This window comes from Euleptes europaea, chromosome 11, assembly GCF_029931775.1.
Source record: "Euleptes europaea isolate rEulEur1 chromosome 11, rEulEur1.hap1, whole genome shotgun sequence".
Taxonomy (NCBI): Eukaryota; Metazoa; Chordata; class Lepidosauria; order Squamata; family Sphaerodactylidae; genus Euleptes; species Euleptes europaea.
In genome coordinates, this window is record NC_079322.1 from 53,726,083 (window position 1) to 53,751,307 (window position 25,225).

The window sequence follows — 25,225 nt, forward strand, 5'->3', positions numbered from 1 at the left end:
GAACCAGGTTGGAAAGAGAGGTTGAGACTTGGATGTGCCAGTGAGAGATGAAGTAGGGTCACCGGTTCATTCCTGGTAGCTTTCCTTCTCTGTTTTTCCATACATATGCTCACAGGCTTCCTATTACCAGAGCAGCTAGACAGGGTCCAAGTATTGAAGAATGTATGCCCTGGGAAGCCCTGGCTCAAACAAATGAAGAAGGTAGGAATTAGGGGAACTGGGATGAAGCATCAAGGTTTTACCCAATGGATGTGGAGGAGAAACCTGTTTCTTGCTCTGTTCAATGTAATACAATACCTTTATTGGCATCTTGAAGTAATAAAACACGCTGAACAGCTGGCGAAGATAGGTTAAAATCATTCTTATGATTCATTAGTAATGATAATTTATCTATTAAAATTACAGTTTGTATAATACTTGAGCTCTCTTGAACCGGATGATCTTTGGGGATGCTCTCAGAGCGGGCTGTAGCTTAAAAGGAGGCTAGAGCAGTGAGGTTACTATCCTGATCTGCTAAAAGGAAGCAAGTCATATCCCTTTTTGATCTTATACGCCGAGGATCTGGCAGATGGCTGAACATTATATGGTGAGGTCTGCTGTGGAATGGGCAGTCCAATAGGATATGTTCCACAGAGTCGGGGACTCCCGCATCACAGGCGCATAGTAGGGCATTGTGAGGTGTACAAAGAAACCTGCCACGAGTCACTGCTGATGGAAAGGCATTTAATCTTGCCAACATGAAGGCTCTTCTCTGGAATGGTAGAGCTAGGTTATATAGGTAGTTGGCACAAGGTCCATAGGTTGGAGTAATGCCTAAAGCGCCTGGAGAACAAATTCTTGGGGATCTTGCTCTGTTCACTAACCTGGGTGCACAATGCTAGTCACAGTTTTTAAATCACCAACGGCACTTCGGTCTCAATTTTTCACCCCTGATATTGGAAGCATTACTTCCCAAAGAGCTCCAGAACAAGGAAAACACTGTGAGAATGTGAAGCTAATGATGTGTTACATTTGTCAAATCACTGAAAATACTTTATTAGGGCTGTCGATTCGGTTCGGCCCAAACCGAAAAACAGCTGAATTTCCCCTGATTCGGCGGTTTTCCCCTGATTCGGCGGTTTTTAGTTCGGAACGAACCGAACTAAAAATGGCGGGAAAACAGGGGAGCCGAATTCAGCGAGTTCGGGAGTTCACAAATAAATTCAGCAAATTCAGGGCGCAGCAGCATAACCGTCAGTAAGCAGCATTCTCCCCCGGCCAATCGGTGGCCAAGCTGGGTCTTCTTCTGGCCAATCAGTCAGGATTGAGTACTGGAGGAATCAGCTGCTGCGCGGCCCGGCCAGGGAGAGAAAGAGAGAGAAATTCTCATGGGGGGGGGTGCGTGTGCACATTTGCTCCTTTCCAAATTTTCAGCGGAGCTTCAGACGAGCCTTCTTAAGAGACCTCCCAAGTTTTGTGAAGATGGGTTCAGTGGGGCCAGAAATATGGGCTTCCACCCTTTTCTCTTTCTGTGGCTGCAGGGGGTGCATTTTTTGGGGTGCAGCATAGCTTCAGAGAAGCCTTCTTAAGAGACCCTCCAAGTTTTGTAAACATTGGGTCAGGGGGTCCCGAGATATGGGCTTTCCCCTTTTCCTTATTGGGATGAATGGATCACCCGATCTTGTATGCATCTCCAGAGCGGCAAATCCAAGGCAAAACCTCCCGTGCTTAAATAGTATCGTATTGGATTACCCATTCCTCCCAGCCCCTCCGGATGGAACAGAAGACAGCCACAGTAAGACCCCTTTGGGGGCTTTAATGAATAATTTTTCTCCTGTGTGTGTGTGTGTGGGGAGGGAGCAGTTTCTGTGGGCGGGGGGGGGGAAGCCAAAGGGGGCTTTCGCCTGTTCTGCCTGGGGTGTGTGTGCCCCCTCGAGTCTCTCTCTCCCTGGTTTGAGGGGGGGCTTCAGTTGTGTGTCCTCAGGTTTTCCCTAATTCATAAGATCGGTTAGGTCTATTTTGATGCTTGCTCAAAACTGGTTTTCAAATGGTGACTTAAAGAATGCATTTGCCTGGTCCCGAGTCCCATGCAAAAGGGGAAATTCCACCCCTCCTGCTCATTATGCATAGCTAGCTGCCTCTGTCCCTTTCCATGGTTTGCAAACTCCCAGGTGTCAGGTGTTGCTTTGCATGGTTGCAAACGTGTTGCTTTGCATGGTTGTGTTGCTTTGCAGTTGTGTTGCTTTGCAGTTGTGTTGCTTTGCAAACTTCCTGCCCCGCCCTTGCTCCCTGCAGCTCAGCTGTTTGTCGGGGCTGGGAGCTTTGTGCGTGGGCGGCAAGCTCTGCTCAGAGATGCACATTAAGGGTGGGGGGACCCCTTTCGGGGCCCATATCTCAGCCCTCCCTGACCCAATCTTTACAAAACTTGGGGGGTCTTGCAAGAAGGGTCCTTTGAAGCTCCGCTGAAAGTTTGGGACCTCTACCCCCAAAAATGCCCCCCCGGAGCCGCAGAAAGGCACGGTTGTGTTTTTAATGGCTTTATTCGGCCGAATTTTTCCCCCGAACTTTGAATTCCCGCCGAATTGCACGGACCCGAAGCAGGGGAGTTTGGACTTCAGCATATCCCGAATCCAGATGGGCTGAATCCAGCCAAATTCGAACTATACCGAATTTTTTTTATTTCAACAGCCCTATACTTTATTACAGGGGTTCCAAACATCTTTAAGCCTGTGGTCACCGTTGCAATTCTGACTCAGTGTGGTGGGTGCAGCCACAAAATGGCTGCCATAAAATGGCTGCTGCAGGAGGAGGAGCCAGCCACAAAATGGCCACCGCAGCGTACCTTCAGTCACACAGTGAAGATCCTTGTGATGTTATGGCAGCTGCTGCCAAAGTAACATTTTTAAAAATCTGCAAAGCCAATCAAATATCCAATGGCCAATCAGAAGCCTTGCTGGGCAAAACCCCCCATTTGGCCCCATCCATTTGCTAAAAAACACTCAACAGGCACCAGGAAGGGTGTCTGCTGGCACCATGACACCCATGGGCACCATGTTGAGGACCCCTGCTCTACAGAAACTCACAATACTTATAGGACCTCTCTCCCTTAGTTCTCTCTGTCTTTGCCACATTCTTGCTAAAGCACCAATGACATCACAGTGATATCACAATGTTAGCCTTCTGTCAAGGGTGACAGCTTATAAGCTATAGCGGCAGCCCCTTAGGAGGACCCCCTTCCCTCTCTCTGAGAACCATCACCTCCTTTCTGGAGGGGTAGGGTGGAGGGCAGGGATTGCAAGGAACATCTGAAGACACCTCTACCATCTATCATTTTTTACAGAATGTACTTTGCTGAAGTACTCTGAACTGAGAACCCAGCCCAAGGAATGGTGAAGCCATCATGCCCCACATGGCCAGCCCAAGTTCTAGAACTCAAGGTTGGTGAAGATGCTAGATCCTAGGAACGTGCCTGAGAAGGAACTTTCAGAAGAATCATGTGAGCTGGAAGCAGCAGCTGTACTTCCTGCCTCCTGCCTTCAACATCTGGATAGTAGCAACTGGAAAGAACGCATATCTTGCCTGGAGGCATTTGAGAAGGCCGTAGAGAAGATGGAGAAGAACCAGGTGCCCTGCCAGGCTCTGGTGAGGCTACTGGACAAAGAACCAGGATGGAAGGAAACCAAACTCCAGGTAATGCAGAAGAAGTTGCAGATTGTCACCCTCATTGCTCAGAAGGGGAACTTCTCCAAAACCTCTGCTAAGTTTGTCCTAGAAAACCTTGTGGACAAGATTGGGGATGTGATCTGTGGAAACGACACCAAGGAAGCCCTTACTGCAGTGGCGGAGGCGTGTGGACTGCCTTGGATGGCAGGAAGGGTCACAGAAGCAGCCTTTTCACAAGACAGTCCCAGAACCCATTCAGAAACCCTCAACTGGCTGGCCAGTGCCATTCAAGACTTTGGTTTTAATGGAATGGAAGCCAAGACCTTCATCCATTACATTAAATATGCCTTGGCTGCAGCGCACCCAGACGTGCGGGCTTCTGCTTTCAACCTCCTGGGGGTGATGTACTTGTATGTAGGTGCTCCACTGAGGGCTTTCTTTGAGGATGAAAAACCACTTCTGCTCTCCCAGATCGATGCAGAGTTTGAGAAGATGAAAGGCAAGAGCCTGCCCCCTCCTACTCGAGTCAGGTGCAAGTTCTGCAAGGATACTGCTAATGAGCAGCGAGGAGGTGATGCACAGCTCTGTAGGAGGACCAATGCAGTTGACCTCAGCAAGAGGTTCTCCACGGTGCTGATGCTGAAGATGCAGGACACAAGCTGGAAGGTCCGCAGGGAAGGTTTGGAGGAGCTCTCCAGGATCCTCAGTGAGGTCAAATCTATCCAGCCCAGCATCGGGGATCTCCCAGTTGCCTTGAATAATTGCTTGCAGGACTCCAATAAAGCTATTGTGAAGCAGACCCTCATGGTCCTTCAGCAGCTCGCCATGGTCATGGGACCAGACATTAAATACCACATCAAGACTCTGGGCATACCTCTCATTGCCATTTTCAGAGACAGTAAGAGCAGTGTGAGAGCCCTGGCACTCAAAACCGTGGAAGCCTGGGCTCAGCAGACAGGCATGAAGGAATGGCTGGATGAAGAGGATCTTTCTGCAGAGCTGAAGAAGGAGGATAGTCCCCAAAGGCAAGGGATCCTGGGTTGGCTGGCTGAAAAACTGCCAAGTCCCAGTTCATCTTCCACTGACCTGGTTCGCTGCCTGCCTCACCTCTATTCGTCCCTGGAGGACCATCATGAGGAAACATGCAAGGCAGCCCACGAGGCCCTGCCTTTCTTCCTGCTTCATCTAGGTTTTGAGAAGATGTCTGAAGCAGCTGGGAAACTGAAACCTGCTTCCAGAGACCAAGTCTTGTTGGTGCTGGAGAACACCAAGTCTGAGTGTCGAGCCAAGCCCACTACACATCTTGGCAACCATCCTTCCAAGTTACCAAGGAGCAAGCTCTGGCCCAAGTTGTCTCCTCCCCAACAGTGCAACCCAGCCTCTTTCCTTGCTGAAAATGTTGGGTCCACTGAGCTCAACCTGGATGCCAAAAAAGAAAAATCAGAAAGAACCATCCCAAAAGTTAAGAGGATGCCGACTGTGAAGACAAAAAATGGCATGAAGGAAGACAGCAGCAAGGTTGGGCCTATTTTCATGATTGTTCCCAAAGCCAAAGAGCAAAGGATGAAGGATGAGAAGGCTCTGAGGCTGCTGAGATGGAACTTCAGCAACCCAAGTAGCAAGTATGTGGAACAGCTCAAGGCTCAGATGGGTGGCTACTTGTCTAGCGAGCTGCAAGAGGAGATGTTCCACTCCAACTTCCAGCATCACATCAAAGCTCTGACTATCATGGCGAAGCACTTGGAGACGGAGAAGGACGGAGTCATCAGCTGCCTGGACCTCATCCTGAAATGGCTGACTCTGCGGCTCTTTGACACCAACACGTGGGTGCTGATGAAGAGCTTGGAGTATCTCAAAAGACTCTTTGATCTACTAATTCAGGAGAACTACCAGCTGACAGAGAATGAGGCCTCCTCCTTCCTGCCCTACCTCCTGCTGAAAATGGGGGCAACCAAACAGTCCATCCTCAAAGAGGTGCGGGCAATAGTGAAGCAGACAATTCTCATCTACCCAGTCTCCAAGACTTTCTGTTTCCTCCTAGAGGGGGCCAAGGGCAAAAACTCCAACCAGCGGGTGGGATGCTTGGAAGAGCTGGGGTGGTTGTTGAAGGAGTATGGCCTAGATGTGTGCCAGCCAAACCCAAGTAAAGCTCTAAAGACTATCGTCAGCTTGGCTGGGGATTCCAACAATGCTGTCCACAGTGCTGCCTTGAGGGTCATTGCGATGACCAGAGATGTGTGTGGGTCTGAGGCCTTCAAGGCCATCGCAGGTGTATCTGAGAAGCATATGAACATATTGGAGGACAGTATAAGAGAGGAAGAAGCAAGGCGAGTCAAAGAAGATAAAGTGAGCACTCAGGTCTCCAACCTAAGTTTTAGGTCAGGATCAGTAGAGGGTGGCAAACGAAGCCATGGAATCAGCAACCACACAGAGGAAGAATATTCAGCTCCCGATCAGGACAGAACTGAGACAGAGAATGCTAGCAGCATGGCTGTGTGCCAGAGTCCCAAATGGGGTGACAATGTTCCCAGCACTATGTGCCCTGAATCTCAGGCTGGGAGTAACATCAATATGATTATCTGCCATATAGCTAGTGGCAACATCAGCTCCAGCACTGAGGCTCTAGCAGAGATCCAGGAGATTCTAAAGCATGAGGACAAGGCAAAAACCATGTCTGGCCATATCAACCAATTCTTGATAGCCACGGTCCGACAGCTGACATTCATCCGTCGCTTCCATGTAACAGCAGAGGAGGAGACAGAGAAGGGAAAAGTCATTGAGCTTTACAGCAGTATCATCCGCAGTACAGTCTCCCTCTTCAAGGTGGACAGCCTAGCTGAGGAAACCTCAGCTGGGGTGCTGAAGGACCTCATGAACATTCTGATCACCTTACTGTTGGAATCTCCAGTTGAAGACCTTCCAGAGGGGCAGGAAGTCACCCAGTCCATCAATCTCTTGATGACCAAGGTGCTGGAGAAATCTGATCAGACAAGAATATTCAGCTCTTTGCTGGCCCTTCTCTGTGAGAGTTTGATGGCCTCCAACAGTCTTCTAGCCTTTTCTGAAGTGGTGGCAAAGTGTCTATGGAAAACTGCCAGGCTCCTTCCTCAGAATATTGGTAGTGTCAAGTTGGACCAGATCTTGCTGGATGTTCACATCTTCATGAAGGCTTTGCCTGAGGAGAAACTGAAGCAGTACCAGAGTCAGATCCCACTCCGGGCACTGAAGACTCTGCTGCACACCCTCTGCAAGCTGAAGGGTACAGAGATTTTGGATCACCTCACGTTGATACAGGATGGAGGTGAGTCTGAGTTGAAAGCCTATCTGTGGAAGATGGTAAGACACTCTGCAGAGCAGAACATAGTGGACAGGGAGAAAGAGCATTCTGGGCCAGTGGAAGACAAAGTCGTCACCACTCTGGCAGACATTTTCAAGAAGATCAACTGCAAAGAGACTGCTAGGGCAGGCCTCGAAGAGCTATATGAATACAAGAAAGAATACCCTGAGGCCGACTTGGAGCCGTTCTTGAAAAAATGCTCCCTGCTCTTTCGCAGTTATGTCAAGCATGGCTTGGCAGTGATGAAGTCAGAGAGAGAAGGCAAACAGAGCAGATGATCTACTGAGAGGCCAGCTTTGAGAGAGGGCAAGGTTGGAGCCTCCACATCTGAGCCTCTTTAGCCTGGTGTCCCAAGGGTCCACCATTTGGCCAGCATATTCTTCTTTCAGACCAGCAAATCATTCATGAGGTGAACAAAGTAACCAATAAAATCAAACCCCTACCTATGGCTCAAAAAGGTGTAAGGTCTTTTGGTTTTGAGTGCTGTGTTCAGTTTCCTGTTGAGTGCTCCCCCCCGCATTGGTCTACGGCCACAGCTCAGGGGCAGAAAACGCTAAATGCTTAACACTTAGGAAGCCACTCCAGGGTTCAATGGTTGGCCTCTCCCATTAAAAGGACCTCAGGTGGCATCAGCCTGCTGCTAGTCAGAACAGACGGGACAGGGAGGGCTATGCATGCCAACAATCTAGTTTCCTTAAAGTTTTAACAGGGATAAGGAGGGAAGAGCAGAATAGGAGAAGTCATGCAAACCTTTACTAGGGAATGGACCAGAGCCCAACAGAGGAGCATATACTCTGTATATATAGTGTGCAAGGTTCAGTCATAGGAGCCAGTGTGGTGTAGTGGTTAGAGTGTTGGTCTAGGACCGTGTTGGCGAACCTATGGCACGCGTGCCGACTCCGGCACGCGTAGCCCTTTCTGCCGGCACGCGCGTGACTCAGCTGAGCCGCGCATGCCCCGCTTGGATGTTTGCGGGTCGCTGGGAGGAGGAGAACCCGCACGATGGCCAGCAGGGGGCTGCTGCACCTTTCCCCGCTCGGGCCTCCCACCGTCCCCACTTGCCGAGCTGCGACAGCGGCGCTCCCCTCCCCCTGGCGATATCCATCCGGAGTGCAGGCTTCCCCGGGCAGGGAGCGAACGGGAGCGTGAGGCGCCGCGATGCAGCTAGGCCTGAAGCTGACATGCAGCGTGTGTCGCGCCACCTCCTCCTCCATGTGGAAGAAAGGCGGCCAGGGCAAGATCCTTTGCAACAACTGCATGGGCCGGCTGGGGCCGGAGGGGCCGCCTACGCCACCACCTCAGCTGCCGCGCAGCACAGCAGCGGCGGGAGCGGCGGCGGGAGCGGCGGCTGAGGGAAGCAGGTGAGGCTTCCCCACCCCCTGCTGCCACCGGCCAGCCGGCCGGCCTTCCATCACGGGCTGGAGCGCCGCTCTGGAGGAGTTGGCTTGGCTGGGCCTCTCTTGCCCAGAAACTGCCGCGTTGGCCAGTTCACTTTAGGGCGAAAATGCATTGGGGTGGGTGGGGGGGGGTTGCCTTGGATTCGCCGCTCTCTGGATGCACATCTCCCCATCTGAATTCTCAAAACTCTGCACGGGGGGCTTATTGTTGAGTTTGGAGAGTTTGGATGGGGGACATGTGCATCTGGAGAGGGGCAAATCCAAGGCAACCCCCCCCATGCGTTTTCGCCCAAAATTTATTCTGGGTTGCTGCGTAGTAAGTCGGGTTGCTTCTGCTAGCATGAGTGAGAAGCACCTTCCCCAAATGGTGGGAGGATAAAGGGGAAACGCTCTTCTCTCCCCCCCCAGGGCGCATATTCAAGTATTGCAGCCCCAGCGTATGTTTGTTTACTCGGAAGCTGGCCCTCCCACAAGTCAAAAGGGCTTCCTCACAAGTATCTGTTGAAGCTGGAGGGTGACAGATTCAAAACAGATAAAAGGAAGTATTTTTTCACACCACAAATAGTTAAATTGTGGAACTCCCTGCCCCAGGATGTGGTGATGGCAGCCAGCTTGGAAGGCTTTAAGAGGGGAGTGGACATGTTTATGGAGGAAAGGGGTATTCATGGCTATTAGTTAGAATGGATACTAGCCATGCTGCATACCTATTCTCTGCAGGATCAGAGGAGCATTCCTATTATCTTGGGTGCTGTGGAACACAAGCACCCAACAAAAGGATTCTTCATAATAAGCTGTACAATAGTGAAGAAAATTTCATTTTTAAAAGATCCCATGATCAGAATACTTACACTTGTTTTAAAAGTATAGTAATTCTTATTGGTAGTGAAGTGTGCAATGTCCACAACGGACTAAAATGCTGTTCTTATTTTTTTTAATGTATATAAGTCGCCAAAAGCTAAGCAACTTGTTGCATGATTTAACTTTCCTGTTCAGACTGGTAAGACAATTCTGAACATTTAAGAATTACATGCTAAGAATGTTCTGTTTTCTAAGAATATTTGTTTAATACAAGAAAAATACATTTAAGTTTTTTCAGCTGTGAGTAAAGGTCCATGGGTAGAGAAAGCTCTCCTCACACAATGCAACCTCATATTTTTTTTAACTTAAGATGCCAGGCACTGAATCTGGAATCTTGTGTATTTTAAACAAGGGCTTTACTACTAAACTACACTCCCCCCATGCCATCTCCACACTTTTTGGTTCTCTATTTCTACAGAAAACTTACCTTTCAATAAAAAGTTGTTTGTATCATTGAAAGCTCTGTTATTGTGTTTTTCTTTTAACGCAAAATATGTGAATGTATGAGTTATTTTTTCTAAACTAAAACCTCAGTATTCTGGTTAAATTGCCGTATTGGCACTTGGCGATAAATAAGTGAATTTTGGGTTGCAGTTTGGGCACTCGGTCTCTAAAAGGTTCGCCATCACTGGTCTAGGATCTGGGAGACTAAGGTTCAAATCTCTGCTCTGCCATGGAAGCTCACTGGGTGGCCTTGGGCTACCCATTCTCTCTCAATGTAACCTGTGTCACAGAGTTGTTTTTAAATTTTTAATTTCTTTAGAAATTTAATTACCCAAACTGAAAGAAACAAGACAAAACTTAACAAAATGTAACAACAATAGCAGCAGGTCTACAAATAAGCCTCTATAAAAGGTTTCCAAATATCTAAAAATATGACCATGCCCAATTGTCATCTATACGCCATGTGTTCACATACTGATAACGTTCTAAGGTCCACAATCCATTGGATTATTGGAGGTGGGCATTTATCTCTCCATCGTTGTAATATGAGTCTTTTAGTGACAGTAAGGGCACAGAGAGTCAATTTTGGTTGACCATCACAGCGCAGTTCTGAGCTCTGAGGGCAAAAGCCCTTAGGAGGCCAGGAAGGCACTGTGCCGACGTCCAGGGCCCCAGTGTGGGCGTCCGGGCTACTTATGCCGGCATTACTGGCCCCCACGTCAGCGTGAAGCCCCGGATGCCAGTTGCCCAGCGCTGCCATGGTAGTGCCACCCCGGAACACCGACAGGCATTCTGGCAGTGTCCCAACACTGTCAAAGGCTGTGTCAGTGTTCCAGGAGGAGTTCCTGGGGCGTGCCAGCTCTGGGTTGGGGGAGGAGCTGCCGCTAGGCGACCTCCACAGCCCTTTCGGGCCGGGAACGCCCCTTTTGTTTTTGGGCGAGATATGCCACCTTTTAGGTGGTGTATCTCCCTTGCAACCCTATGAGGGTTGCACGGATTTTTGCCGCTACGGATTTTTGAAGGCAGTGCAGCCACGTTGCCTCCAAATACCAGCGCAGGCATTCCTCTCAGGAATGCACTGTCTCCAGGAGACAGGCAGATAATTTACAAGTATACATGCATCCTTAAAGATCAATGGATATTCTAATACAAAATTGATATGAGTAATTGAACCACGCAGAAAGGCAAGATATAAATGTTTTAAGAAAAAGTTTGTTAAAAAAACTTCCTCTTCAAAAGGCTGAATAATTGGACAGGCCCAAAGCTTATGTTTAAGAGAGGCATCTTGTAAGTCACAGTGCCAGGGTTGTTGTGAGAATAAAACAGAAGAGAGGACAAGGATGGGTCCCCACTGGGGGAAAAGTTGGGGTATAAATGAAGTAAATAAATAAATGTCTCTCTGGTTCAAATGTAGGGACGCCAGCCTCCAGGTGGGACCTGGGGATCCCCCAGAATTACAGCTCATCTCCAGACTACAGAGATCAGTTCTATGATATTGTCTTTCTGTACAGCCAAATCACCTCTGCAACTCATATATTACCGATTTTTTTTCTTTAGGAATCTGCTGATAATCTTGCTTCTGGGCAAAGCATAAGAGCTCTCACCCATGTTTCCTTTTTGATTTCCTTTTAAAGTATCCTTTTTCAGGTACACAAGTGTCAAGTGATGGGATTAAGTACAAGGGGCTGTTTGACCCTTGTGGTCTTTCCAAAGAGGGATGAAAGTTATTTCACAAATAAAAGGAAGGATATATTTATCTGTGAAATAACTTTTAAAGGAAAATCCAGTGGCCATGAATTGAACCAAATTTTTTTGTGAGGGGATGCACTTCATTAACACCTCATAGGCATATAACATTTTACTTATAAGTTTCTGTTTATAGGAATATGATTAATTTTGTATGGCTTTTGAATCTATACTTAGTTAGCGAAGAATGTGCACTCTACCAAGAGTAACAGCCACCTTTAGAAAAAGTTTTGAAAGCCTATAAATATGGTAGTCTGAATTGATTTATCAGCTGCTTCTTCGAAGAGGCTCCTTGCCTTGTGACCTGCAGACTTTTGAGTGTGTGTGCGTGTTAAGTGTGGTCAAGTTGCTTCCAATTTATGGTGACCCTATGACCTCCAAAACATCTTATTGTTAACAGCCTTGCTCAAGTCTTGCAAACTGAGGGGCAAGGCTTCCTTGATTGAGTCAATCCATCTCATGTTGGTTCTTCCTCTTCTCCAGCTGCCTTCAACTTTTCCTAGCATTATTATCTTTCCCTGTGACTCTTGTCTCCTCGTAATGTGATGAAAGGACGGTAGTCTCAGTTTGGTCATTTTAGCTTTTAGGGAGAGTTCAGGATTGATTTGATCTAGGACCCTCTTTCCTATAATTAGCTATGTAGAATCAATGGATGGTGCTATTGTAGTTTCCTTAGTCAATGGTAAAAATGTCAATAGTTGTATTTTAATAAAAAGATACAACGGAGGCAAGATTATCTATTTTTCCCCTTGTGTACAATACTTCCAACAAAGCCAAAAAAGCATTCTTGGATGTACCTCTTGCTGGGAGATTAATGATCTCATACAGGAAAACTTACTAGATGTCTGAGGCTTCTTAAGAGCACACCTATTTCTGACAAGAGTCGTCTGGAACCATTTTAGCAGTTTTGGGAGCAAAGGATTGCAAAACAAGGACAAATAACTGCTCCTTCAGCATTAGGGTAGTAAGGATTGTTCTCCAGCCACTACCTGCCAACCTCCAAGTAGTGGCTGGAGATCTCCTGGGATTACAACTGATCTCCTGGCAAAAGAGATCAGTTCACCTGAAGAAAGTGGCTGCTTTGGCAGGTGGTCACTATGGCATTATACCTCATTGAAGTCCCCTCTCCTCCCTAAATCCCACCCCCCTCAAGCTCCACTCTCAAAATCTCCAAGTATTTCCCAACCCAGAGCTGGCAACCCTATTCATGATTTCATAACTGGATTTGGTGTCTCAGGACAGCACAGAGTCTCAGAACTACTTGGCAGCATCTTATTTTCTGCATTTTAGCGTATGTCAGTATATTAGGCAGGAAGACTGAATGCTATAGAACCTACTTGCAAATAATTGCATTAATACTCTGAAGGAGGTAATGGTCTGTCTCTTGCTGATCTGGCCAATTATAGGACAATTTCTGACCTGCTATATCCAAGCAAGGTGTCCAAGGGCAGCCAACTGCAACTCCAGTGGCCATTGAAGACTGTTATATTTAATTTGGATTTTGACCAGGTTTTGGACAGAGCCTACCTTGGTTGCCCTGACTGATGAACTCAGGAGAATGGCTGGCGGGACTGTGACCCTGTTGATTGCCCTGAGTCTCTCAATGGCTTTCATTACCATCAACCATGGCCTGCCTTTCTGGTTAGAAGTTGGAAGCACCATTTTGCAATGGTTCATTCTTTCACTTGTCTATGAAAGCAAACCAGAAAAGGCAATGAGTTTCTTAACTGAGCATGTTTAAAAATATGCCTTCTTATAGAAAGAAACTCCTTTTTTGTTATCGCATCATCCCTGTCTCTTATTATCAATATGTGTGCTGATTGGTGCCAGTCGTGAGGAATGTTCCAGTAAGACATTATACTTGCAAGTCACTTTGTACAGAAAGGACTTTGGTTTCTCCAACTGGCACAAGTCTTAGATCACCTTGGGAACCTTCTTTTATGCCTCCCTATTTCAATGTATTTCAATGCATCAAACAGGGAGACAGCATACAATAGAACCTACACAGATCAGTGCCACAGTTCTGATAAGAGAATGCTCATCACTGTCCCCCATTCTCTTATCTCTGGATGACTGATAGCAAAACTAGAGCACTGTTGTACTACAAGTTTGTTCTTTATCTTGAGTTGCACACCCTGTGAAGGCCTGAGGCCATGCAGACGAATAAAGGGCACAGGACTTCTTTTGAAGATCAGAAAATCAGGCTTAAGAGCTGTTCCTTGGCTAAACATTGAATATAATTTTCTCCTAATAAACGGAATGAAGTAATTCATTGGGCCCTGAAAGTCCACCAAAGAAATCCTGAAACAGGATTCATGACAATGAATAGACAGTTTTACTGATCTTAAACTGGAGATGACAGAGATGTTGGTGGTGGAAAGAGCCATCAAGTTGCAGCCGATTTGTCAAAGGCAGTTCAGTGTGCAAGATGTATGAACTCTATGTGTGTGTGTTAAGTGCAGTCAAGTCGCTTCCGACTCATGACGACCCTATGAATGAAAGTCCTCCAAAATGTCCTATCTTTGACAGCCTTGCTCAGATCTTGCAAAAATGAACTCTATAGATTTTCCTAAATAGTTTTCTAGATGTAGATCTGATGTTTTCATGTGCCAGGGGCCTTGGAAGCCACATTTCCCAGGGTTCCTTGCATTCATGTCCTAGTGCTTGTACAAAACATCCATACAGCAGATTTGGGTGCCCTGAAGAACTCTTCTAGCACCCTGGCACTTATGACACTGCTGTTACAGAGTTCTGAAAATCAGGGAGGGAGAAAGGGAGATGTTGCCCTATCCCACCCCAGATCTGCCTATTACCACTACCACCACCATGTCACTACCATAAATTTGAGGAAAGATAAGGATTTAACAGGGGTTCAAGGAAGACTGGGGAATAAGAGGCTGGGAGACTTCAATACCTTGTTGTAATGATGGTGACCTCTTCAGTGGTGTGACAGTGTGGATTTAGAACTGGGCTTTGGGGAGGGGAGATATATTTTCCAAATGTTTGGGAAAACAGTGTGCTGTGCTGTGCTTTGTTCTGTTCTGAGATTAGGCGAATTTACCTATCACTACTTCTTACCTTTAACAGTGAGTACAGAACCTGCCATTTTAACTCTAGTCTTTGGAAAACAGTCACATTCTTCTACCACAATAGAACAGCAGATAAATAAATAAGCAGATCCTTCATGTGCCTGCAAAAATGAAAGAGGAGTAAAATTAATATCAGGAGGCAACTTGTGACAATGTTATCTTTCCTGCATCTAATTGCCACCAATAATAAAATATTCATAGGACCAAATGAATGATGATCTCATCTCCATGCATCACATTATCTGGCAACATACTTCTCTTCGGTATAATTCTACCCAGAAATGCAAACATGCTGTGTGATATAAAAATACCACAAACACATAAAGAAACGGGGCTGCCAAGGCTCGGAAGAACTAATATTTCTGGGTGAAAATAATGCAGTGATTTGACATTGCTAATGAAATAAAGCCTTCTGATGATAGTCCTACATTTTTAATGTCTTTGCAGTCACAACTTTCATCATGTTAATTAATTTCTGGTCTACTAGAACCAGGAAAGAGTTAAGAATAGGGGTCTCTTCTTCTCTCTCCCTGGCTCTTAAAAAAATCTCTCTTCCTTTCCCTCACTGTAGTGTTTTTTGAGTGCTAGCTAGTTATTACTTGCCCCTTTTGGAGAACGGCACGTATACCTACTCTCATCGATCCTCACAATAACGCTGTCTGGTGGGTCAAGATAATACCTGTGTTGTGGGTGACAAAAAGAGAGGGATGGTGGTGGAAAGGAGTCTTTGTGACAAAGACTTTTGATATGCTGGATCACAATAGACAAAAGAAGACTCAGCAGGGAAATGGAGGGAAAACAGCATTTGATCACTAGTGGCATTTCCACTTTGAACAGCATTGCATGTAATAACATCTAATGGTAAAGCAGCAAACCTCTCCATCTGCAGATAAGGGAAGGGTTGATAGATGCTGAGGCCTTTCCAGGTATGCTGAAAAATTTACTTTCTAAATTATCCAAGAGACCCTCCCCCTGGCCCTCCCAAGAGGTATTTTATTTATTTATGTCCCCTGGCCAACTTTAAACAAAGATTGTCTACCAGTGCAGCTAAAGCTGTCTTGGTACCAAACCCAGGCCTGAACCCAGAATGAAAACAGTCAAGGTCAGATGTGCCATCCAAGAAGCCCTGGAGCTGCTCTGCTACCACACGCTCTATTATCTTCCCTAGAAAAGGTAAATTGGAGACTGGCCTATAACTGTCCACCTCAGCCCTAGCCGAAGGTTTTTTGAGCAGAAGTTTAATGACAACCTCTTTCAAAGGCCTAGGGAGAGCTCCCTCAATCGGGGAGTAATTGGTGATTTTCACTTGCAGTTCCAATAACTTTTCCCGGCAAGATTTTAAAAGCCAGGATGGGGATGGGCATGGGTCCAGAGCAAAGGTGGTGGCCCTCACACTGCCAAGGTCCCTGTCAGCACCCATAGGCAGGATCAGTCTGAAACTATCCATAACAAAAGGACAAGCAAGGGTTTCTGACACCTCAGGGACCACGTCTCCTCTCGACTTGGCCTCCAAGTTGGAATGGATGAGAGAAATTTTGACAGCAGATAACCTTGCAAAAACATCGCAGCTGAGGGCCAAATTTTCATTGCTCCCACGGTCGGACTTAGGTGTTAACAAGTTACAAACCACTTTAAACAATCGAGCTGGGTGAGATTCTGCTGAAACAATGGTACAAAACTTGAGAGTAATTGCCAGTCTGTTAAAGTACAGTCAGATAAGGAAATTGAGTCTCTGAAAGTTTAAAGAATTGGGGTGTATGTGGAAATTTCCATTTTTTAAATCCCTCCCAGTTTTATGTGATCCCCTAGTTTGCTTGTTTCTAATAAAATGCATAATTACCTCAAATGTCTTCCCCCCATCCCAGAGGTCTGGGGAAGGGGGGACCTGTTTTCTGGCCTCATTATTGCCAGTTTTTAAAAGGTTAAGTATGGAGTTGGATAACAATTCCCTAATACATAATGGTCATTATAGCATTGTAACCATCCTAGCAATTGGTTTTCCAGAATAAGTGTGACAAACCAAAGAACAACTGATTTCCCCAGCTTGCAAAACTGCATCGACGTACCACCGGTTGTTCACAATGTAGACTGCACTGTATTGATAGATATTTTAATGAACACAGTTGAAGGGATGGTCTTCATTTCATGAAATTATGAGGAATAAGTCATGGAAACAAGTAAGGACAATCTTGGTTTATATGAACAATCAATACCTATTAAGAATGGTTGGTGATTCTAGAGAAACAAGTGTGCATGCCCCTCAGCCTAAATGTTTCAGTACTTGAATTCCACCCTGCTGATTGGGAGATTGCTTTGACCTAAAAAAGAAGATGCTGCATTTGTTTGGGCATGCATGCTGAGAGACTGGGCTTCCTTCCAGTCAGGGATGAGGAGCAGGCAAGCTTGATAGGCTTGTTCCTCTCATCTAACAGCATTTGACCTGTGGAGCTGCCCACTCGCCTGTTCCTGTAATTTGGCCAAGTGTAAGGTTGCCAGCCTCCAGGTGGTGGGTGGAGATCTCCCGCTAATACAACTGATCTCCAGGTGACAGAGATCAGTTCTCCTAGAGAAAATGGCTATTTTGGCAAATGGGCTCTATGGCATTGAAGCCCCTCCCCTCTCCAAACCCTGCCCTCCTCAGGCTCCATCTCCAAAATCTCCAGGTATTTCCCAACCTGGAGCTAGCAGGTCCCCCTTCACCACCAGCGGGAGGTTTTGGGGGCGGAGGCTGAGGAGGGTGGGGTTTGGGAGGGGAGGAACTTCAATGCCAAAGAGTCCAACTGCCAAAGTGGCCATTTTCTCCAGGTGAACTGATCTCTATTGGCTGGAGATCAGTTGTAATAACAGGAGATCTCCAGCTAGTACCTGGAGGTTTAGCAAAACCAAAACAAAAGCACCTCCGTGCCTATACCTTGGTGGTTTGGAAATTAGCACGGGTAAAAGGTACACAAATGCTCAGAGCCAGTTAGCAAAATACAAATATTATTAGGTGCTTAGACAAAAAAGACAAACTGTGTGAAGCAAATGTTCTTAACAACTGTGACTAAACAATATACAATATATACATGGAATAATTCATTTGGTGGGTAAAAAGTCCTCTTCTTAAATATTTCAAAGATGATCCGTTCCAATGGTATAAGTTATTCACAGGTATCAATCCAACAGGTATGGATCCAAAGTTTTATGGATCAAAACATGGGGGACGGCCGTTTCACCTTGGTTTCTTCAGCCCCATATTATTTCCTACATACAAATATTAGCATTAAAATAGTTTCATATCCATATATCCATTGGTACTCAAATGAGTTTGTCTTTTTTGTCTAAGCACCTAATAATATTTGTATTTTGCTAACTGGCTCTGAGCATTTGTGTACCTTTTACCCGTGCTAAGTACCTGGAGGTTGGCAACCCTAAACCCTAGCCAGGTGGGACTAGCTGATTACCTCAGGGCTAAGCAGGAATTTTTAGATAAATTCTGATTGACCGGGAATAGGCTCTTTTTTTTCCTGCTTCCCTTTGCCACCATTTCAGGGTGAGTTATTGGTATAACTAGGCCTGGATTAGACTTGTTAGGCCCTGAGTGGGTTGGCTGAAATAGTGCAGGCTTTTGCTTAAGTTGGGAATGTTTGGTGAGCAACCTGAGACATCTTAAAATGGGGGCGGGGGCTTCCCAATAGGGTTGCTAACCTCCAGGTGATGGCTGGAGATCTCCTGCTATTACAACTGATCTTCAGGCAACAGAGATCAGTTCACCTGGAGAAAATGGCTGCTTTGGAAGGTGGACTCTATGGCATTGTATCCCACTGAAGTCCCTCTCCTCCATGAATCCCACCCTGCTACGAGGTCTGGGTAACCACTGTTATCTTCTTCAGTGGGGTTGTTCTATGCCAAATGTATTGGTTCATTCTCTAATAGAGAGATAGAAGATCATCAGAAGGGGCTCATTAGGATAAAGAGGTGAGAATCTGATTTTTTGGTGTTAAAATGCACAAGCGAGACTAGTGCAGCCTGAATTGAGAATTCAGATGTATTTTTATGGTTCCAATGGGTTCTAGCCTAAGGGTTCAGCTACAAAACTATTAAGCCATGCACCAACAAAGGATTTGAGGATCCAGCTGCCTAAATGTAGGCTATGAATAGATTCTGGCAAGCTCAGTGAGCCCATACAACTGGAGGTTTGGGCACTGCAAGCCCCCAAGAAAATTTTGAAATTTTACCAATTACAGGGACATTTTGAGGCCATATGAAATGGGTATTAGAGCATATTCTGAGGTCAATATTAAGTACTTCAATCCATTGGTTTAGGATTCTATCACCAAAATAGCCTTATTTTAATAACTAGAAAACTCCATCAATTTTGTTGAAAAATGCACTCATTAAAAAAAAAGTTGCTTCATGGCCCCTCCAGGATTAGGGGCCCTGAAGTTTAAGCTTCCTTAGTTTCATAGTAGATCAGCCACTGACTATGTATCATGCAGACGTTAAGCTTTCTCTCAAAGTATAATCCACTCATTGCAAGAAGACGGATGTTGTATATTCAACAGGAAGATGAACAGAGGCAAGGCTGAACAAAAGAAGGAAACCAAAATGTGAAGAAATGTAACAAAGAAGCCCTCAGATTACAGAGCCCAGAGTCAGGAGTTTAAAAAATATTCTGGGAATCTAGAAAACTTCATTTAGAGGAAGTACCTCTTAATCTTGCATGCAGTAATAAATGTGAGTAATAGCATAATAGCAGATTCTGAGGTAAGACACTTTAATTCTCCCCCACCCCCATTGTCATCTCAGTTTCTTACCTTGATAGTGCAATCCAAAGCAGAGTTATATCCATCTAAGGCAACTGAAGTCAATGGGTTTAGAAGGGCATAACTCTGTTTAGGATTGCTCTGTGAGCGAACCAATTTTATTCTCTTCTTAGGCTGAACAAAAACTCTGTCTGGGGAATTGTCTGGCATCCTGATTGATGAAGATAATCTTCCCTGTCTAGATAGGAAGTCTATCACCTTGCAATTTGTTCATTTCCTGCCACAGTAGAGGAGGTCTTGACTCCATTAACAAAGCAGCTGAGGGTCTTTACTATGGGAACACAGTGTACCTACTCCAAGTAATAGACCTACTTGACCTATTGGTTATGCACAGAGGGGGGAAAACCCAACATGGTGCTGAAAATATTCTGTACATGCCGGTCTCAGCAGTAAGGTTGTACCACAGAGACTGCATGTAGACATTTCTAAAAATGGTTTTATTTTTTTTATTAAAAAAAACACAGAAAGAAAGAATAAAGGAAAAAACCCTCAAAATCCAGCAACCAAATTAAAAAAGGAAAAAAGTATATATAAAGGAGCAACAGTGGTGGCAGATCTATACTTGAGCAACAGTGGTGACAGACCTACACATAAGTTTCTATGAAATGTTTCCAAATATCTAAAAAGAAGAGTCTATAAGCAAATGTCATCGATATGCCACATGCTCAAATATTGATAATGTTCTAAGGTACTCAATCCATTGATTTACAGGAGGTGGGCATTTATCTTTCCAATGTTGTAATACATGTAGACATGACGATACACAAATGAATTAAATGAGACACACCAAAGCATTTTGCCATTGCCCAAATCATTCACTCCAATGCAGTTCTATCAAACCTGTAGTTGCAATGCAGACACAACTAAAGATGTCTTTGCACATCATGTGGAATCATCTTTCATTGCTTTCGTTGTGCAGGGGAAACACATGCTGATGCTAAACCTGGAGTCTGTATCTCTCCCAAGGGGTGACTTCTTATGCAAGAGGCACCAGAAGTACGAAAAGAGGATGCAGTCTCACCACTTTTCTTCCTGCTTCTACACAATGCATTTGCATTTATTCAAATGCAAATGTGGGTAAGTGGAAGAGATGTGCAAGAGTACATGTGGGAAGTGAGAAAGCTCAAGTATGCACATGTTTCTGTGTGCCAACATGTGGCTCCGGTCACATGTAAAAGTAGCAAAGCACAGTGAATAGGCTTGAGGCTCCTCGTTAGCTTTCTAGGCCTCTGCCTGCTTACTGTGAGCTAGGGTTGCCAGGTCCCTCTTCGCCACCAGCAGGAGGTTTTTGGAGTGGAGCCTGAGGAGGGTGGGGTTTGGGGAGGGGAGGGCCTTCAATGCCATAGAGTCCAATTGCCAAAGAGGCCATTTTCTCCTGGTGAACTGATCTCTATTGGCTTGAGATCAGTTGTAATAGCAGGAGATCTCCAGCTACTACCTGGAGGTTGGCAACCCTACTGTGAGCATAGAATATTTTGTATCAAAGGCACAAAAAAGATGAACCAAACAAAGGCATGGAAGATCAGATTCATCATTGTGATCCATTATAATTCAGAATTATGAGCCGGTGTGGTGGTTAAGCGCTGCGGACTCTAATCTGGAGAACCAGGTGTGATTCCCCACTCCTCCACATGAAGCCTGCTGGGTGACCTTGGGCCAGTCACAGTTCTCTCCGAACTCTCTCATCCCACATGGAAGAAGGCATTGGCAAACCACCTCCGAACGTCACTTGCCTTCAAAACCCTATGGGGTTGCCATAAATCAGCTGTGACTGATGGCACGCACGCACACACACACACACACACACACACACACAATTCAGAATAAAATGTAAAAGGAGATGGTAATGAGAGTATGGCTTTCCTTATGAAATTTCTCTGAGAATACACATTAGGAAAGCTGATCTAAAAAGTAGAGTTTTCTTATTTGTTCCTAGGTTCTCCACTTCCTTCTTGAAGTCTGTTCTGTTCCCTTTTCTCCATTTGGTACTTTGGCTCATGAGTTTTCTTGCAGCCATTTCAAGAAACACTCCTGTGCTTCAGACAGGACTTTAAAAACGAATTGAATCACCTTATAGTGTTCTGCTCCATCTCATTGTCTGTGGGTTCTTCATTCCTTTCTTGAAGTATGTCCTGCTTTCTCTTCTTTTTTTTCCGGGGTGGGCGGGAGGGGGTACATTGGCACTTTCCCTTGCAGCCATGCTTGCCAGTTCATGGGAGGCTTACCTCTCACTCCAGGCCCCATCGATACCAGAAAACACTGCAAGCAGTGACTCCAATAGCAATCTACAAAGCCATGATGGAAGTAGGACAAAGACGCCTAAGCTCAAAAGTCATGCTTGGAATGGATGAAATTTCAGCTAAAGAGACAGAGGGAGATGAAAATGTACCCACACTATCTGGTGTTTCCTTAATGAGAACCAATAATTTGTCTAAGGATGTAGTCTGTTCTTAGCTGCATAATGCTCCCAACATAAGAAGCAACTTCAAGGCTGTCAGGCAAGTTGCTGGAAATATGTGTCAGTGATCACGCTGATAAAAAAGTATGTGTAACAGAACCTGGGGCAGACATCCTTAATTACCCTCCAAACTGAGCATCATTGCAGATGAAGGCAGTTATGCGCACACCTGAGCTATTACTGATATATCTGGCTTGTCAGAAAGCTTGATGGTCGTTTATTAAAATGGGATATGTTTTTGTTTGTACAGGAGAATGAATGATTTTCACAACACAAAGCTCTTGATAACACTGTGTGTTATAAGGGCATGTTACATATAACTGATTCAGTAATGGTTGAAGAAATCTCCATGGCAGGTTCTCCAGACTGTGACAAACAGCTGGGTTAGTTGCAGCATCTGAGCCAGTGCCAGTCACAACCAGGACATAAACTAATGGCAGAAGGGCCACCTCCATGGCAAATGCACTATTGCTGGAACGCCTTTCCAGGTGCCGCCGCTACCTTTAGTGGTAGCTTGTAGTACTCTGATTTTTTTTAACGAGCATTTGACTAGTGATGCTGGTAAAAAGACAACTTTTTTTTTTATCTGAGTGCAAGCAACCTGCCCTTCTCTTTAAAAATATACATTTGTTTGGAGAGAGGCCATGGTGGATCAGTAGTAGAGCATCTGATTAGTGCTCCAGAAGCCCCAGCATCTCCAAGTAAAAGGATGAAGTAGTAGGTGATGTGAAAGACCTCTGGAGAGCCCCGGCCAGCTGCAGTAGACAATACCAACCTTGATAGACCAGTGGTCTGACTCAGCATAAGGCAAGCTCGTGTGACTGCAGTAAATATAGATTTTTACTTAGAAACAACAATAAAAACATAGAGAACTATATAGATTTGAGAAGTTGTATGTTGCTTTGAGAAAGTGTCAAGGCTATCACACAAATATTCACCCCACTGTTCTGGGTTACGAGGCCAGCTGATCATTGCAGTGGGAGAAAGAGGGAGAGGTTGTGTCTGTACCCAGAAGTGACATCACTTCCAGTCAACTCTCTAGCACCTCCCCCCCCAAATCTCTGTGGTAAAGACCATAGAGATTTGTGGGAATTCTTAGAGTGTTATCTATCACTTCTGGATTCAGACAAAATATCCCCTCCACACACACTTTCTCCTGCCAAGACAATCAGCATCTGCAGTAAATTAGTGGATTAGCAGGAAAACACACCATAGCAGATTCCCACACACAATTTGTGCTGGATCAGTGGGACTTCATATCTATGGAAATATTATTTAAATACCTTATCCATTGTTGTTTGGTAGTTCACTCTTTGAATGTACTGAAACAAAGTATGCTTTATTGAAATATATGGTGTACATGTCAGGTTACAGCCACCAACATTCATTCAACAAGACTTTCTGCTGTCCTGAAAATTATGTTGGTAAAATTGTTGTTTTTTTCAAGATAATATTTGTACAAATATCAATAATAAATTTGAAAACTTCTTCACGTAACCACACTTCCCTTTGCCTGTCCACTGTTTATCACTCAGTGTGCCAAGAACATAAATCCACTCCTACAAATATCAGAAACAAAACGGAACTCCCAAAAGTCAGTTTTGATTTTCCTGTCTCTCAAAGCTGGTTGTCATACTAGGACTGTCATCTGGGATGATGCATAATTGACTTTCATAAAGAAAATATGACAAACCAAGATACGGTGTAAATGGATTTCAAAGTTTTCTATTTCTGGTCCATCCATAATCCTTTATAAAAATATATATCTCAGCTTCTTTTGAGTCTCTACCTTCAGGTCTCTAATGCAACGTTCTGTTTCTCAGGCTGAATCTGTTTCCAGGTCATCAGGATGATTTCACAGTGCCTTTTTGTGCTTAAGATGGTACTCTTTCGATACCATCTTATCTTTCTCTCCCCCTCCCCCCCAGTTTTCTTCTAAGCCTCTTGCAGAATTCAAACTTTTTTTATCCATTACATCCTAAATTATATTGAACCTTCCATTTCTCTCTTCCACATCTAGTAAATAATCTTTTCTGTGACAGTTGCTATTATTTTAAAAATACAATTGGAAGACTTCAAATAGCAAAACAAGATTCCCTTGTTATCTTTTTTTTGATTTCTTGCTTTTCCTTTTAATCCGCATAATAAATTTGACATTGGTAAATAAAGAATTTACACACGGTTTCAGAATGGCATGTACTGAATACTTGAAAATTCACAGTGCTTTGTTTTGCTATGCAATATATGAAATGTATGAAAATTTCGTGAAACTCAAATATTAGCCAGTGTCTGACTACTGACTGGAAGACCCAGGTTCAAATCCCCACTTGTGCCAGGGAAGCTCACTGGGTGACCTTGGGCCAGTCACACTCCCTTGGCTAACCTATCTCACAGGGTGTTGTGAGGATAAAATGAAGGGGAGGAGAATGATGTAAACTGCTTCGGATCCCCATTCGGGAGAAAAATGGAGTATGAATGGATTTAATTAATAAATAGCAACATTCTACTGCATTTTGATTTATTTACATTTTATCCCGGAGATTTTATTGAGGCAGACTTAGAAGAAACTCTAAACTAAATGAGAGAGAGCGAGAGAGAGCAGTGCAGTTTCTAAAATCATAGCAAAATCATGGAAAGGTCCCCAGAAGAGTCCTTCTAAGCAGAAGGAGGGTTTCCTCTAGTTTGACAGCAGTGGCATGTACTGCAGGGGTCTGGGGCTGAAAATGGCCTGATCACCTTATGTAGTGTAGACCGCCAAGTACTGCATGCAATCAGTGCAGTCAAATACCTTCATTCATGTGCATTGCAAGGTTTAGAAGTGCATCGCTTTGTCCACCGGTGGTGGATTCCACAATTTAAGTATTTGGCCATTTATGCAAAGGTATTTAGCCTCACAATCCCCACAGGACTGCTTTGGGGCTTTGTTGGGATTATTCAGGATTTTCCCAACCTTTAGAAGTGACTTCGCTCCCACCTCGCACTTTCCCCGAAGTTTCAGGATGCTGTTTTGCAACAAATGTAAAGTCTGCTTCACGGAAAAATTGAGGCCCATTCTCACTTGTCCCACCCTCATCCAACCCCTCCCCTAGAAGCCATTTTAGTGAGTTTCAACAGTGAGTATTTTAAGAACTCGGGCAATGGAGCCGGCTGTCCCCCCCCCCCCTGCACCTCATATGCATCCTCCCTGGTTGGTTTCAGCAGTGACAGTTCTTTTTAGTTTGCCAGATCAAGACCCCTGCTTTTAGATAGCCAGAAACAATTGGTGGGGGAGTGTGTGTGTGTGTGTGTCCTTCTCTGCTTGGGCTGTAAAATTGCCACTAAGTTCAAATCAACTGTAAGAATTCAGCTGCAGGGCTGGCAGGGGATAGTGATCCAGGGCTCCCTGGCCCTCCTTTTTTATCAGTGGAATGTTAGTGATAAAATGCTAGAATAGTAAATCTAAAAGAAGA

General features: G+C 45.0%; 1 protein-coding gene across 1 annotated transcript; it reads left to right on the forward strand.

Moving 5' to 3' along the window:
- The first annotated feature begins 3,426 nt into the window (after window positions 1-3,426).
- On the forward strand, window positions 3,427-7,257 carry LOC130484192 (cytoskeleton-associated protein 5-like). The gene has a single exon (XM_056857094.1). It carries the CDS (start codon window positions 3,427-3,429, stop codon window positions 7,255-7,257), a length of 3,831 nt encoding a protein of 1,276 aa, XP_056713072.1.
- Window positions 7,258-25,225: the final 17,968 nt, after the last annotated feature.